At 32.1% G+C, this 16204-nt stretch overlaps 1 protein-coding gene across 1 annotated transcript; it reads left to right on the top strand.

Annotated features, from left to right (window-relative positions):
* The first annotated feature begins 4996 nt into the window (after positions 1–4996).
* Positions 4997–12997, top strand: LOC115988179 (protein NRT1/ PTR FAMILY 7.3-like). Its single transcript, XM_031111824.1, has 5 exons — positions 4997–5162; positions 9056–9182; positions 9875–10092; positions 10840–11402; positions 11875–12997. Exons 1-5 carry the CDS (start codon positions 5133–5135, stop codon positions 12743–12745), a joined length of 1809 nt encoding a protein of 602 aa, XP_030967684.1. The 5' UTR covers positions 4997–5132; the 3' UTR covers positions 12746–12997.
* The last annotated feature ends 3207 nt before the right edge of the window (positions 12998–16204 follow it).

Genomic DNA, 16204 nt, shown 5'->3' with positions numbered 1-16204 from the left:
ACGTTAGGATTATTCACGTCACAACACAATATTTTTTCACTGAAGCGTATGACTTAAACTAGCACCCCCTGTAAGCATCACGTGATGCCAGTCTGGGACTCCTACCAATGCACTACGCTCCCAAAGGGCATTACGACTGTGTATCCTTGTTCTACTTGCATTGGTCATACCAAATACCAATATGAAAACTCTATTTACAATTTAAAAGACCAAGATAAAGCTTTTTTTTTTTTTTTTTCGGTCTTTTAATTAGTAAGAAGAAGAACAAGCATATCTCCATGCAGTCACAAGACTCAACTTATTTGACTCTAATATTGTGTTAGTCCTTTGAGAAGTCTTTTCTCTTAGTCTTTATCTTGGGCATAAACTTATATACTCAAATGACAAAGCAATAAATACACGAGCCCTTGCTTCCGTGTTTGCCTTCCTTAATAAGTGGCGAAAAGTTATCACAATTTGTAGCATTTAAAACACAAAATTATACACACTGTTTGTGTTGTGATGTTCGTGGAGAGAGATGTAGATGGTTATTAATTTTTTTAATTAGAAGCGATAAGGTAAACTAATTGTTTCCTATTTGAATAGTTAAGCGTGATTTGTAAGTGCATTTCACACGTAAATATGCAAAGAAGTTGATTCCGTTGGCATAAGTCAAGAGATTAGATTAGGTCAGATACTGATCAGATTAGTTAATAATTTCATGAAATCTGTAATGTATCTCAGTAAGATAAGTTTATTGGATACACGTAGGGCTTCACATAATTAAAGTGGGTGATACAGTATTATATAGAAAAGAGGTTTTTGTTATACTGTAAATTAACCTATAATAGAAAGTCTTCCTCTATTCATTTCTTAGCCTATATATTTCAATTAGGATGAAAAAGAAATTATATATAAAATATATATATTTCCTTTTAAAAAAAAAAAGAGTGAGAGAGAAAGATGGATATGGGAAGGTTGGAAACTGAAGGGATTAGTATATATTTGTGTTTATATAGAAGTAGAAAAGAAATATTAATTAAGAATTACAAGATGCCATAATAAAGAAACTTAAAATGTAATATATATATATATATATATATGTTATTTGTTATTTTTATTTTTAAAAATCTTTTTATTATAAGGATAAAGTTTACCTCCAAACTAATTTGAAGGAAACTTCCTCCAACTCATTATGTGGCAATTAAAAAAATCATTTATGTATACTTTTAGTCACATAACTTTAAAATGAGTCATGTGGCTTATTGAAATAATATATATAGATAGTTTTATAAATTGTCATGTAGTAAAAAAATTGTCCTAATCATTTTATGAGTTTAGTAAAATAGATGTAAGTTATAAACTTGAGACTTATCTAATTACTATAAATTATTACATGAGAATCATAAGTAAAAATTACACTGATTATTCATATATGGAAAGCCTAGAAACAATGAATATACTATCTTTTTATGGAAAACATATATTCTTCTTTTTTTTTCGTTTGATTATATTGATATGTTTATTTCATATATCAAGCTTCATTAAAAAAAAAAATCTTATAATAATTTTAATGAGTTAGAAAAAAAACCTGATATAATTTGTACATGAGATTTACTTAGTTACTAAAAATGATTAAATAAGAATTATAAGTGAAATTTTGACTATAAAAAATTATAACATGGGTTATATATATAACTAGCAAATAAACACAATATAATGGATATATTATCTTTTTATGGGTTTCTAAAATTAAAATACCTCTTAATATGTTCCCGAGTGACATTTTATTGTCCAAATTGGTCTCAAGTATTTTAAATATGACGTGTGCACATTATGTTCATGCACGATGTTTACAAATTTATGTATATCCGTCGGTATATAGAGACAATGCACGTTAGCTATCACTTTTGTCCTTTAAAGTTAAATTTTGACTCTGTCACTGTGAAGAAGTGAACAAGAAAAGAGAAGATCGTACAAAGGGAATTTGGATCTTTCAAATACCATGTAGATTGTGTTCATGCACAATTAATGTTTACAAATCAATATATATCCGTCGGTATATAGAGACAACACACGTTAGCTATAAATTTTGTCCCCTAAAATTAAATCCTGACACAGTTACTGTGGAGGAACAAGAAAAGAGAAGACCGTGCAAAGGGTATTTGGATCTTCTAGATACCATGTAGAAAAGTCAAATCTGAGGGGAGCTAGAGTGGATCTTTATTTGTTATTTATCTTTTGGTCCAGATAGTGGAGTTCCTAGGTACGTACCTAGCATGTAAAAAACATAATATGAGATTGAAAATCATTGATGTTTACATGAAACTAGCCCAATTAGTTTAGAAGCTGTATATACAAGTATTGCGGTTGTTAAGGAATAAACAAAATATATGGTCTAGGTGTATGAGTCCATATTATTATAGGCTAGCTATCCACCAATTATTCTCCTATAAAGACAGAGGATTGAGTCCTGGCCAATCCATACACAGGAGCAACTGAAATGTAAAAATGAAAAGGAAGATTGTATATATGCTATATACCAACTTGTCCTCTGCTAGTGCTTGGTAGATCCTCACTTCTCTCCTCCTCCTCGATTCACATGCTATGCAACCAAAGTCCTCAAATCACTTTTATATATTTCTCAACCAAACAAACTTCTCATTTTTGTTAATTTCAACCATGCATGCCTGCCTTTTGCAATCATTGTTAATTTGTTCACTGTGAAATTGTTGCTCCGAGGTTGCTTTGAGGCAACGTCTCTCTCTTGCCTTGAGACGACTTTTAAATAGGACGTTATTGGATTTCGTGTTTAATGTGATAATGTCACAAAGAAGAGGAGACAGGCTATGTCATATTGGCATAGGAATGTAGTGTAGGTTCGAGGATCATGATATGAATACTGAAAGATATTCTAAGAGGTTAACTAAATAGTTTCGAAGGTCTTATGATATCCATGATTTTGGGTTCTTTGTCATAATCTGGTGTGTGTGGAACAACGGGACTGAATACATCTGAAGAAATAGTCAGATATTCGAAGGTGTCTAAGCACTCTCATTTGTCAAAAAATAAATAAGAAAAGTTATATTAGAATTGACTACAACTACATGCACATATATAATTAATGTAAAATATGAATACTCAAAGCTAAATTATTCCAACTACGTTACCTTTAGGTAAACCATAAACATTCACTTACTAACATTAATGTAACTAGATACCTACAATCAAGGCTAAGTTTTATTAGTTGTGGTGTGTTTTTGTGTTAAAACCCTTTTCCCTCTTCTTGTGTGCGTGCATTTCTTAAAAAAAAGGGGCTTAGTTTGATTTAAAAGGGAAACTATAAGAGAAAATAAGCAAAATATATATATGGATGTTACTTGTTAGATGTGTCTTTTTTTTAAATGTCAAACCTTATTTGTATTTGAGGTTTGAAGGTTATTAGCGGTTATTGTAAGTCATAAATGTTACATTTGCCCCGATCTTATGGGACACCTATCTTGATTTGTTGTTCATCCATTCCTTGATTTTTGAGATAGTTATTCAATTGGGTTCTAACTCTCTTCCTTTAAATTTATAGTTCCTTGTAATTGCTTGACTAGTCAATGAATAGTTGCCATGTAATTAGCAAACATATGACTAATATTTCAATTAAGTGATGTTATAAACAAAACAATTTTCACTACATATTTGGAAAAACACTATGAAATATTATTAAGGAAGATTAGTTAAATCAGTTTGAGTACATAAACAAATTGTGGTGAAACATCCTTCATCCACACATTAAGATTCGAAAAATGTAAAGCATGTTTAGATAAGCCATTAGCAACTTTATTGCCTTCTTTTTTAACATGAGAGAAATATAACTGAAGAAAACTACAGAAACGAGTTTTTATATCAGCAAAGAGGAGGCCACAAGATGACAAAGGAACACCCTCCTCCACTAAAGCACTCGTGAGAACCTGAGAATTACCTTCTAGAATTGTACTGACCACGCCTAGTTCAAAAGCGAATTCTACGACAACTTTCACAATAGTTGAGTAAATAAGTTTTAATTAATTTTCACTTGAACCTATTAGTGACATTATTTCTTAATTTACTAATAACAACTTGTCACATCGGTTGAAATTTTTTGTATGGTGTCTTAGTGTACTCAATCAATGTGTGTCACCCTCTCCTCACACCACGTGTATTTCAGCAACCGGCCAATTTATTAGGTATAACCAAAAACACCATTTTATCAACAAAATCACTTATTATTTGTGCACCTACAATAGCTGGTAATTAACAATGACCTCCTTTGTCTTTATTAGTCTAGTCCATTCCCATTGATAGTAACCATGAGTGAATAATAATATTATTACTATTAATATAATAATAATCTTTCATTCCCTTTTAATTAGGCCACAAAAGTCTGCTTCCCACATTCAGTTGAAACTCCCCCAAATAAATCCAAAAAGAATTCAATGAAAACAAAATAAAGAACCTTTAGCATGTATCTTTGATAATTTTGGGGTGTTTGTTACTGTTATTTAAACAACAGTATACTATATTCACATTTTTTCATCCACATATAATTCGACAAAACAACAACAATGTTTCTACAAATCTCTTACTAAATGGACCCTTTATTGCAGTGATATACATAGCCATGGCCATCAAAGTGATATAACAGTTAAAAAGATAAACTAAAAAAAATTAAAGTCCCACAAAAAGTTTATAAAAAAGATTGATTAAAAAAAGAAGAGAAGCCCATGAAAGCAAAGCATGTTTCGAACATGTCGATATCAAAGACAGCTAAATTTCGTTCACTATTATTAATTGTTTAGTGAAAGAGAAAACTAGCCTAGTCAGAATCAGAATCATGATGATATCTTCATGATTATTGTAATTCAACCTCGTCACGTTTCCTTCTCATCATTTTTCTCTTCTTCTCCTCCAAATCTGGCTTTTCTCTCACATGAAATCCTAGCCCTCCATCTACCCTCTATATATACGTATACCCCCTCACACTCTCCCACCATAACTCTAATATTTTCAAGCTCTTTTATCTTCCTCTCCTTAAACTCTCTCTCTCTCTCTATAGCTCTTTCTTTTGGTTTTCATTTTATAGACGAAAGGTCTAGTTCTGAGAGCCTGAGAGTACTGCACCAATGGCTTGCTTAAATGTCTGCAGCAACAAGGTTAGTGAAACTTCATTATATTTCCATGAAACTGTGTGATAAAAATGCATACTTTCTGTTACTACATTTCTTTGGATTAATTTACAAGCTGCTCTTCATCATATTTGTTACTAATCAATATCATATCCAAATATTTTGTGTTGTTAGTTCATTTTGGTATTTAGTTTTGTCATCAAAGCTCAAGATCTCCATGCATGGGATCCTCATGTAACAAGTTGCACTTTTGGGAAAGTATTGGCATGTATATTACGACGCTGGACATAGTAACGTACCCCTAAAATGTTGCAGAAACCTCTCTATCTTTTTTGTTTCCTTCTTTTTTTTTTCATGGTTAAACAAGCAAGAACTACTTTTTTTTTTCTTTCCTTTTTGATAAACAGACAAGAACTACTTCTATCTAGAACTAGAATATATGATGCTACATATAGTTTTGGACAACCTAATAGACCAAAAACAAGGAATATACTTAAACTTGTTTATAATTTTAAAAACAAAAAAAATTCTTGAAAGAGTTAAAACTTTTAAAAAATGACTAGCCACGCATTATGTTTTATCTTATCTTTTTTTTTTTATACAACCACATTATGTTTTATCAACGTGGGTTGATGGATCCAACACCAACATACTTTGAATCCGGTTGGGCCTTGTAATTCTTGATTCCAACAAAATGAAGTGGCTCTGACTCTGGCTCTTATCATTGGAACCTAGGTCCATATCCAATGAATTTATTTATATTCTCTTATTTTGTTGGGTAAAAAAATTGAGTTTGTACAAAAAAATAATTATACTTTTTTTATGAACAAAAATAATTATACTTAAAGAATAAAATTATAATTATGATAATTATAAATTGATATTTTAAGTGAAACTTATTGAAGATCTCCCACATGGCAAGCAATAAGAGAAAGCACGTATCTTGATTATTATTTTTTCTGAAATGATTCTTCAAAAGATTTAGAGCTCAAACTTTCATGTCTAAATAAGTAATGAGCTCAAACTTTCACGTGGTGCCCAGCTGACGTGTGGAGATATCCTGGTTGTCTGTCTCCATGTAAAGTGTGAATCTCACGTGAGTCAAGCTGTCTCTTCGTTTAGTTGATTTGTTATTTTTGTTTTTTACTATTATTAATTGGGTCCGATAGGGCACACATTAAATTATTTATTTTTAAAAATATTTTTTTGAGAATTGAAAAAATTATCAATATATTTTTAATTTTCGAGAAATTTTTTTTCAAATGCTCACAAAATCCTTATTAATTTTTTCCAAAAAGTAAAGATACCATATCTATGGTGTTGATGTCAAATTGAAGTCCTACGTAATTTTTTATTATTATTATATTTATATATATATATATATATATATATTTTTTTTTACATTAAGTGAGCATTTGGATTTGGAGTCCATGGCCAATGCGTTTTTTATCCCTTTTTTTTGTTTCTATTTTTTTTAACCAGTGCCTATTGCATTGTTCATGAGACATAAATAGTACAAATAGGTAAATGCACAATGATTTCATTAATGAATAGTAACTGAAAAATATTTTTTTTATTGTTTTCGGTAAAATAAGCGATATCTAAACGCATCTTAAGTTAATTGAAAGATTATTTTTTTATTGGAAAAAAAATTATAGAATTTAATTTTTTGTAAAAATAAAAAAATATCATTTATTATAGAAATAAAAACAATAATCTACATAAAACAAATAAATTTTAAAATTATAAAAGTAAATAGTATAAAATATTTGCTACATACAAAATTATGTAGAAGCAAAAAGAAAGCAACATATGTCCAATTAAGAGTAATGTTATTTTCTTTTTGCTACCACATAACCTTTTATTATGCAAAAAAAATTTTCTCAAAATATAAATTTGTTTTAGCTAAAAGACATTATAAGAATAGCATTGACATGCGTTTTAATTATGAAAGCTTGAATTCAATTAAATGGAAGTTAATTGATTATTAAATTGTATTGGCTTTATTTTTGTACTTTTGATATTGAGAAGAGAGTTCCTCATAATTGATTTGACATATTATGACAACTAGAGTTAACAATTTTTTTTTTAATATATAAGATGTCAATTAAAACTAGGGATATATATTGAAGAAATAATTGATTTGTTACAAAAGGTCTAACAAAAGGTTTTTATTTTTTTATAATTTTAAATTGAGCTCAAATGTCTAAAAAATTGGTTATAAATAAATCAAAATCCAGGCTTGGTTGGGATCATGATACTATCAATCCTATATTTAGATCTAAATCCTACCTTAATTCTACTAATTAATTAATTAAAAAATTTAGTGAGATTCATATCATTTAACAATTCTAGAATCTTAAAACTTTAAGATCCTACTGATCTGAAATGGGATTTTAACAACCACATATCGAGATCAAACCCATGCTCCAAGATGTAAGAGTTTGGAGGTACCTATCAATTTAGCCAAAAGCTTGGTCATATCTAAAGTCTTTATTTATTTATTTATTTTAAGTAAGAGAAGCGATTTGAATCAATATTCTCCTCACTTGGAGAATCAGCCCATGTCACTAAGTTACAAGATCTTTGAGAATTTGTTGGTCTCTCTTGAAACTATACTTATAACAACATAAAATTGTTAAATACTTAATTACTATTTCTGTCTTTTTATTCCTTTAATGGATTTTTTGTTGTTGTTGTGGTTTTAGCTTATATCTAATTCTCTTAGGAAAAAAGTGTTAGGTGGTTTTGACTTTTGAAACTTCGTATTGTTAACTACTTACAATTCTCTGCGTAGGCTCGTTAATTAAGTTAATGGATTATGATTCAAAAAAAAAAAAAAAATCATGGATTATGTGTGTTCTGATTCTTTTATGGTTTAAGGAAAAGAAAAAAAAAGGAAAAAGAAAAACTGTTAGCCATAAATCAGATTTTAAAAATGATGTAGTAGTTTAATGGTACGTTCTATATATCAAAGCTTTCATTTCTTCTAATTAAAAAGCTTGTACTTGACCCTAAGCGACGTATCTGAATCAGTTACAAACCATTCATCAAGCATGCTTCTCATAAAGCAAAGGTTATTATGTGGAATATCCCTACCTCTTTTCTTTTCTCTAGGAATTGAAAAGGTTCAAATATCAAAAAACAGTTTAGCTTATATTTTCTCTGGTAATTATATTTTCCAACTTCACTAAAAATAAAAGAGAACAGAAACAATTTTGGCTCGTTTCTTACACACAGCAAACCTGTCAATCCAAATCCATGTCTCCAATTTCCAAAATACCCTTTATCACAGATACAAATAGTCAAAATATAAGCCCAATTAATGGTTAAAAACAGCAATCAAAGAACACACAGGTTGTTATCACTGACTATCATATTCGACATGGAGTGGTTTTCTACAGTTCATTTAATGTGACACTTGTGGGTGTGGTATTTGCACGCCAAACTTGTCACGTCCATCTGCATCACCCTCTTCATGGCCATCTACATTTTATCTCTAAATCAACTTTGGTCCTACAATCTTCTAGAAAAATATACTAACATCTTGGTGTTTGTGGCATTAAAGTCGTAAGCTTACACAGCTCGAAATCTTCTCTCTCACAATATGTGTGGTTGATATGACCATACATGGTTGATATGACCATACATAAAGAACTGATAGTTATATATTATGAGAAGGACAACGCACATATCACGTGGATTAAACCACACAAGCATAGAACTTAATTATTGATACTTCATAATATTTACTTGTTTCATTTTGGTACGAGGACATTAAATGCTCTATCACTAGCTTCTGATCGAGATTTAAAGTAGTGTTTGAGATCATATATATGTTCTTCTTTTAGTTGTTTGGTTGGATTGTTAGTTGAGAATCAATATGAGTGAGACATATCTATTTCCACGTGAACTTTCAGGGTGCCGTGGATGGGAAGATCAAACAGGGGCAAGAGACTTGTACACTTGATGGAACTGTAGATTGGCATGGCCGCCCTGCAATTAGAGAGAGATCTGGAACTTGGGTTGCCGGAATTTTGATCCTAGGTAATTCTGGCCTTTTACATTGCTTGTGTTTTATGTTATATTTCGTTTACAGTATTTGTTAATGTACTATTTTTAAAAAGTTTTAATACAATTTTCATTATAAATATGTAAAAAATGTAAAAAATAAAATTAAGTTACTTTTTTACTTTTCATAAATAATTTCTAAAAATAGCTCTTAAATTAATACTTTTAGGATATTTATTAATTTTTCTTATAAAAGGTTTATAAAAATTTCTCTTAAACTAATGCTCCTTTTTTTTTGTTAAAAATATCTTAAGATGCAAACATGAAAATCATCTCCTATTTTTTTTTGTTTTCAACATATTCTCAGTTACCAAGAAAAGCCTAAAGTACATATTATATACATATATATATATATATATATATATATTCTCATTATGCAATTCTTTGGCAAATAAGATTCCTCTTCTTGAATCACCGCTGTGTTCTAATAATCAGCAAAGACAGCAAAGCTGCATAGAGTTTTCCTAAAAGTGCTACTAATTATGTTTTATATTTCTTTATTTCTAGATATCAATGCCTCATGTGGAAACAAAAAGTACAAATATTATTGGCGATCGAATAAGATACCCTTTTTTTGAATTATTGCTTAGTATAACTAAACAATCAATAATTTAAAGATAGTAAAACTCATTATGTTTTTTGTTTGTGTTGGAAAATAATTATCACAGTGAATCAAGGGCTGGCTACATTGGCATTCTTCGGAGTAGGAGTGAACTTGGTTTTGTTTTTGACAAGAGTGTTGGGTCAAGACAATGCTGATGCAGCTAACAATGTTAGCAAATGGACAGGAACGGTCTACCTTTTCTCTCTACTTGGTGCCTTCCTTAGTGAGTCCTACTGGGGGAGGTACAAGACTTGTGCCATCTTTCAAGCCATCTTTGTCATTGTAAGTTGGCATCATTTGATATATTCTCTTTCCCACTGACGCATGCATGGACCCATAAGCACTCAATGACTAAAATATTTTTCTTAGTCTCCGTTTGAGAAGCACGTTTTGCATTTCCTACCGGTTTGTTTTTTTTTTTGTAGTAGATGTTGTGCACTATACACGAGATCTGCAAACTGCTTTTTTCAAAAAATTAATTTTAAAATTGGGTCCAACGGCACTATTTAAATATTTAAAAATTATTTTGTTACAGTATTTTCAGTTTTCAGTTTTCAGCAATAAGCGGTATCCAAACAGATCTTTAGTGGCCAAAGATATTATTAAAGATGAGTAATATTACAGTTATAAATTATTTACAACATTTTTACAAATTGTTATTGTGGCTTTTTACTGGTTCTCATCTGGATCCACCAATAATATCACTTTTTTACTTATCAATAATCAGTTATCACATTAGCAATTTGTAAAAAAGTTTATAAAAAAATTTGTATCTCTAGCATTTTCCTTTAAAGATACTATAGCTTTTACTATATAGATATTACAAACTAATTTATCACCTGTCAATAAAAGTTAATTCAAACACTTATTTATTAAGTTTACTAACCACTTTCAGTATCATATAAATTTGTAATAACATTATTAGCGGTACTTTTAACATTTGTCTTCCACGAGTCCAATTAATTATTTCTCAAAAGTGTAAATCTTACTGTTCATTTGCTTATGTGAATCTCGTGGTATTTATGACAGGGCCTGATATCATTATCGCTATCATCATACATATTCTTACTCAAGCCTAAAGGCTGTGGTAGTGACCAATCTCATTGTGGATCCCATTCATCCTTCGAGATAGCACTGTTCTACTTTTCCACTTACCTGATTGCCCTAGGGAATGGAGGGTACCAACCAAATATAGCTACATTTGGGGCAGACCAGTTTGATGAAGAGGATCCTAAGGAGGGGCACTCAAAAATAGCCTTCTTTAGCTACTTTTATCTGGCTTTAAACCTTGGGTCTCTCTTTTCAAACACTATTTTGGGCTATTTTGAGAATGAAGGTATGTGGGCTATAGGATTTTGGGCTTCAGCTGGCTCTGCCGCTCTAGCATTGGTCTTGTTTCTTTGTGGAACCCCAAGGTATAGGCATTTTGAACCTAAAGGCAACCCTCTCTCTCGGTTTAGCCAAGTGTTGGTGGCTGCAACAAGAAAATGGAAAGTTGAGATGATGCCAAGTGGAGAAGATCTGTTTGAGTTAGACGAAAAGGAAATTTCTAATAATGGGGACAGAAAGATGATCCATACTCAAGGATTCAAGTAAGTTCATATCCTTCTACCTTTAAATTACTTATGAATACTTTAGGTAATTAAGGAAATGTAACATGTAGTCAATTATGATTATTCTGTTGAGAATTTATCACTTAATTTAAAATTTTAGGGTTAAGGCTTGGTCGTTGTTAGATCAATGAAGGTTACATTGTTATGAATTAAGGGGAGAGTTAGCACTATTGATACAAAAATTCAGTTTCACAATTTATGGTCTTCAGCTGTATACACATATTTTTCTAGGTAAAATTGGTACTCAGTACGTAATAAGCTATTCTTTATAACTCACTGCTAGGCAAAGCACATAATCATAAGCACTAGTGTCTTGACCAAATATGATGTTGAAGTTGCATTCATTCTAGATTTTTGACTGACAACTTAAGCCTCTACTATTTTTAGGCTTTGGCTTGAATATTTTGAAATATAGCAATATGCTAAATGGTTTTCATATTCACCTCATCAGATTCTTCGATAGAGCTGCCGTTATCAACTCAAAGGAATTCAACCAGATTGACAAGGATGCTCGTGATCCATGGCACCTTTGCACAGTGACACAAGTTGAAGAAGTGAAATGCATTTTAAGACTTCTTCCAATTTGGCTTTGTACAATAATGTATTCAGTAGTATTCACTCAGATGGCATCTCTCTTTGTGGAACAAGGTGCTGCCATGAAAACCACCATTTCAACCTTCCACATTCCTCCAGCAAGCATGACTTGCTTCGACATTCTCAGCGTAGCGGCTTTCATTTTCATTTACAGGCGGGTTCTTGACCCTCTTTTTGTCATTACCACAAAAAAAGCTGAAGGACTCACAGAGCTTCAGAGAATGGGAATTGGTCTTGTTATAGCAATATTGGCAATGATGGCAGCTGGGGTTGTAGAGTATTTCAGATTAAAATATGCAACAACAGAATGTGCCCAATGTGAAGGGTCTAGTTCCTTGAGCATCTTTTGGCAAATTCCACAGTATGTACTTATAGGAGCATCTGAGGTTTTCATGTATGTTGGTCAACTAGAATTCTTCAATAACCAAGCTCCTGATGGATTAAAGAGCTTCGGAAGTGCACTTTACACGACATCAATGTCACTAGGAAACTATGTGAGTAGTTTGCTAGTGACAATTGTGATGAGAATTTCTACTAGAGGTGAAATGGCTGGTTGGATCCCTAGTAACCTTAACAAAGGTCATCTAGACCGGTTCTACTTCCTCCTAGCAGCTTTGACATTGGCGGATCTAATAGTCTACATTGCATGTGCCAAGTCGTATAAGTATATCAAGTTTGAAGGAAAGAGTGGAATCAAAGAAGGCAATGAGCTTGAGCTTAAAGTATAAGCTGTGGTAGAATATTAGTTTGGCCATATTTTGATGAAGGCTACGTGTGATAAATAAAGTAAGAAGCATTACTGTAGAAGAGAGTGATTTTTGCCATGATACTCTGAGAAATGCTTACCCTCTTCATTTCTCTAAGTTGAGCATATATATATAGGGTGTTTTAGGATGGAGATGTACTGATGTAATCATCATTTGTAACGAAAGCTTTATTGTAACTTACTTTATATATGCGTAGGGAGTATTACACTATTACTTCCACAATCTCATTGTGTACTTATAACATTGTCCATTGCATGTTATAACATCAAGTGCCAATACAAGCAATAACAATAATTGCCCAAAATCCTTTGTAATTTCATTGGCATGAACTCTTGGATTGGATTTTCTAAAATTTATTCAAGGAAAATATTAGTTTATATTGTAGACTTTTATACAAACTAGCATGTAATGTAATCCATGCAAACGTATTGATGCATTTAAAATTAAACACAATCTTTATTATAAAATATAAATAATTAGTCATATTATTTTAAAAAATAGCATGTAACACATTAAAAAAGAAGAAGTTAATTACACTTAAAATCTCCAAAGACATTTTTTACCATTCCCCATTAAAAAAAAAATAGAAGGTATGTAAATCAGTTAATCTACCTATCAAACGAATGCTCTAAAGGTATTAGTTAACAAATGCCTATATGACCAAAATAAGCTGGAAATAATTATTACAATGATATCTTCATTGTAATAGATAATTACTTCATTTTATCATTGCGACTGAAATAATTGATATCAGGTTATCACAATGACATATTCATTGCAGTTTCATATTTGTCATTACAATAAATTGTAAAAGAATTAATATCTAATTATTGCGATGATAACTTCATTGCAATAAGCTATTAGTTCAAAATTTTCGTTACAATAAATTTACAAAATTATTGATATCAATTTATTGCAACGATTTCTTCATTTTAATTTATTGTAACAATTTTTCCTAATATATTAAAACTTCAATTGCAACCGAAAATTGTAAGTTATTGCAACTTATTATTGTTGATACAATAATTTAAAACTTTGAAATTACCATTGCAATAATTTTAATTTGTAGATGCAATATTTTGTCTAATACTATACTATACATATTTTGTTATATTAAAAGTTGGTATGAGGAATCCTGTCCAGCAATAATCTGCAATCAAACAATAAAGATGAGTATGCTGCATTGGAGGAGTTCCTGGAATTAATTAGGTCCACAATGACTTTCACATCAAGTTCAACTTCTAAATTTTGCACACCAAGCTGAATGGCTAACTTTAAACCATCCCTGAGTGCCCAAAATTCTGCTATAATACTTGTTGTCGAGCCAATGTATCTAGCAAAACCCTTTATCCAATTTCCTGCACTACCCCTTATGACACCACCGCCTCCTGCCCTCCCAAGATTTCCACATGACGCCCCATCGGTATTAAGTTTATACCAATTTGGAGGTGGTTTTTCCCACCTAACAGCAATGACAGCCATCCGTCTTTGTTCCCTGATCTTCGCCACACAAAAATAATACTCCATGGCTTGATTGATACTCGGCCTGCACAGATTTGGGTTTAGCAAGTTATTCTCAAAGGTCACTTTGTTTCTATGTTTCCACAACTCCCGTATGGCAAATGAAAAGACAAATCTCCATGGCACCAAAGATTGATGCATTGCCTTACTGAAACAATTTTCTCGTAACCAAGTATTCACATCCGAAGCTTGGAATGACTGATCAACAACATCAGGTGGAACATTCATTAGGTGCCAAAAGTTTTGGGCATAGTCACACTCCCCTAATATATGCTCAATTGTTTTTGGCCGACTCTTGCAAAGAGGGAAGAGCTTATCCTCAATGATGCCCCTTGAAGCAAGAGTATTTTTAACTGGAACACTCTTATGTATGCACAGCCACAAAAAATTCACAATTTTTGACAAAACATCTAACTTCCAAATCCAAGCACCTTGGAAGGGAGGGGCTGGATCATGTGGAATATTAGCTAAATATGCTGAGTTTGTAGAAAAGTCTCCATCTTTTGAGTGTTTCCATAGCACTAAATCCTCACTTCTACGAACTTGACTTAAAGGAATAGTTGTAATTCTTTCTTTTACTTCTTGAGGCAACTCAAAGGAAAGCCTTTCCCATATCCACCCCTGACCTTGCCCACGAAGAAGCTCATAGACCATCGGATCCATATCATGCTGATTCAAGGGACCTTCAATCAATTCTCTTAGTGACTTTCCTCTTATCCAATAGTCAGACTAGACTCTGATCCTAATCCCATTACCCACTCCCCAAAAAATACCATCAGCAAAAGTTTGGAAGCCAACTTTAATAGCCTTCTAATTAGAAGAGGCCAGAAGTTTGTCAGGATTTCTTGATCGTCTTCTGTCTAATGAACAATATTTTTTCAAAATAACTTTGGCCCACAAAGCTTCTTTCTCCTTAAACATTCTCCAATTTAACTTAGCAAGAAGCGCTAAGTTTTTCTCCTTCGCTGCCTGAATCCCAAGACCACCCTCCTCCTTTGGTTTAATAATTTTGCTCCTAAAAGTGTAGCTGAAAATCAGGAGGCTGAAAATCAAGAGGAAAGTATTTCTAGACCAAAACCACCTAAATTGTAGAAGGAAAATATCATAGCTACCTGTCCGTATCATAGCTAGCTGTCCTTATTTCAAAATATCACAGCTAGTATCACAGCTAGCTGTCCTTATTGCTTCCTATTTTTTCTCCTCTGTACATATCCTTCTAAATGGACAATATACAAAATGTAATAGTTTTTATATAAATGAAATACCAGCTCTCTCTATCTCAAGGTGAGATAGAATTTCTCAAGAATTCTTTATGGTATCAGAGCCAACCGTGAGATAGAGAGAGACAAAATTCTGTATTTTTTTTTTCCCACCATGTCACCCACATCAAGCTCTTCCCTTGCCCTCACTCAATTTGATGACTACCCATATCCTGTGACATAGAATATTGCAAATTTTGTGTCACTTCGTCTCTCCTCTACCAACTTCCTTCACTGGAAAACACAAATGCTCAATATCCTTGAGAGCTATGACCTCCAAGGCTTTATCAATGGTGAAGTTCAACCACCACCCCAGTTCATCAATAATGCTGACTCTGGCACACAAACTAATCCTACATTTATGAAGTGGTGCAAAACTGATCGTCTTGTTAAAGGTTGGTTGATAGCCACTCTCTCCGAGGAAGTTCTTGGCATTGTTGTAGGCCTCAATACTGCCTTTAAGGTCTAGAATGCATTGGTTCATGCATTTGCTCGTGTCTCATCAGACCGAAGCCTTGCATTTAAGCAGCGGCTTACCTCTATAACTCGAGGTATCGATATCTTAACTGTTTATCTCTATCGGTACAAAGCAGTGTGTGATGATCTTGCAGCCATTGGGAAGCCAGTTCCAGATCACAAG

This window comes from Quercus lobata, chromosome 4, assembly GCF_001633185.2.
Source record: "Quercus lobata isolate SW786 chromosome 4, ValleyOak3.0 Primary Assembly, whole genome shotgun sequence".
Classification (NCBI taxonomy): Eukaryota; Viridiplantae; Streptophyta; class Magnoliopsida; order Fagales; family Fagaceae; genus Quercus; species Quercus lobata.
This window is presented reverse-complemented; position numbering and strand designations above follow the sequence as displayed.

Coding starts and splice junctions, on each gene's coding strand:
- LOC115988179 (XM_031111824.1), top strand. CDS start 5,133: ATGGCTTGCTTAAATGTCTGCAGCAACAAG. Junction 10,093..10,839: donor TTCAAGCCATCTTTGTCATT/GTAAGTTGGCAT, acceptor TATTTATGACAG/GGCCTGATATCATTATCGCT. Junction 11,403..11,874: donor ATCCATACTCAAGGATTCAA/GTAAGTTCATAT, acceptor TCACCTCATCAG/ATTCTTCGATAGAGCTGCCG.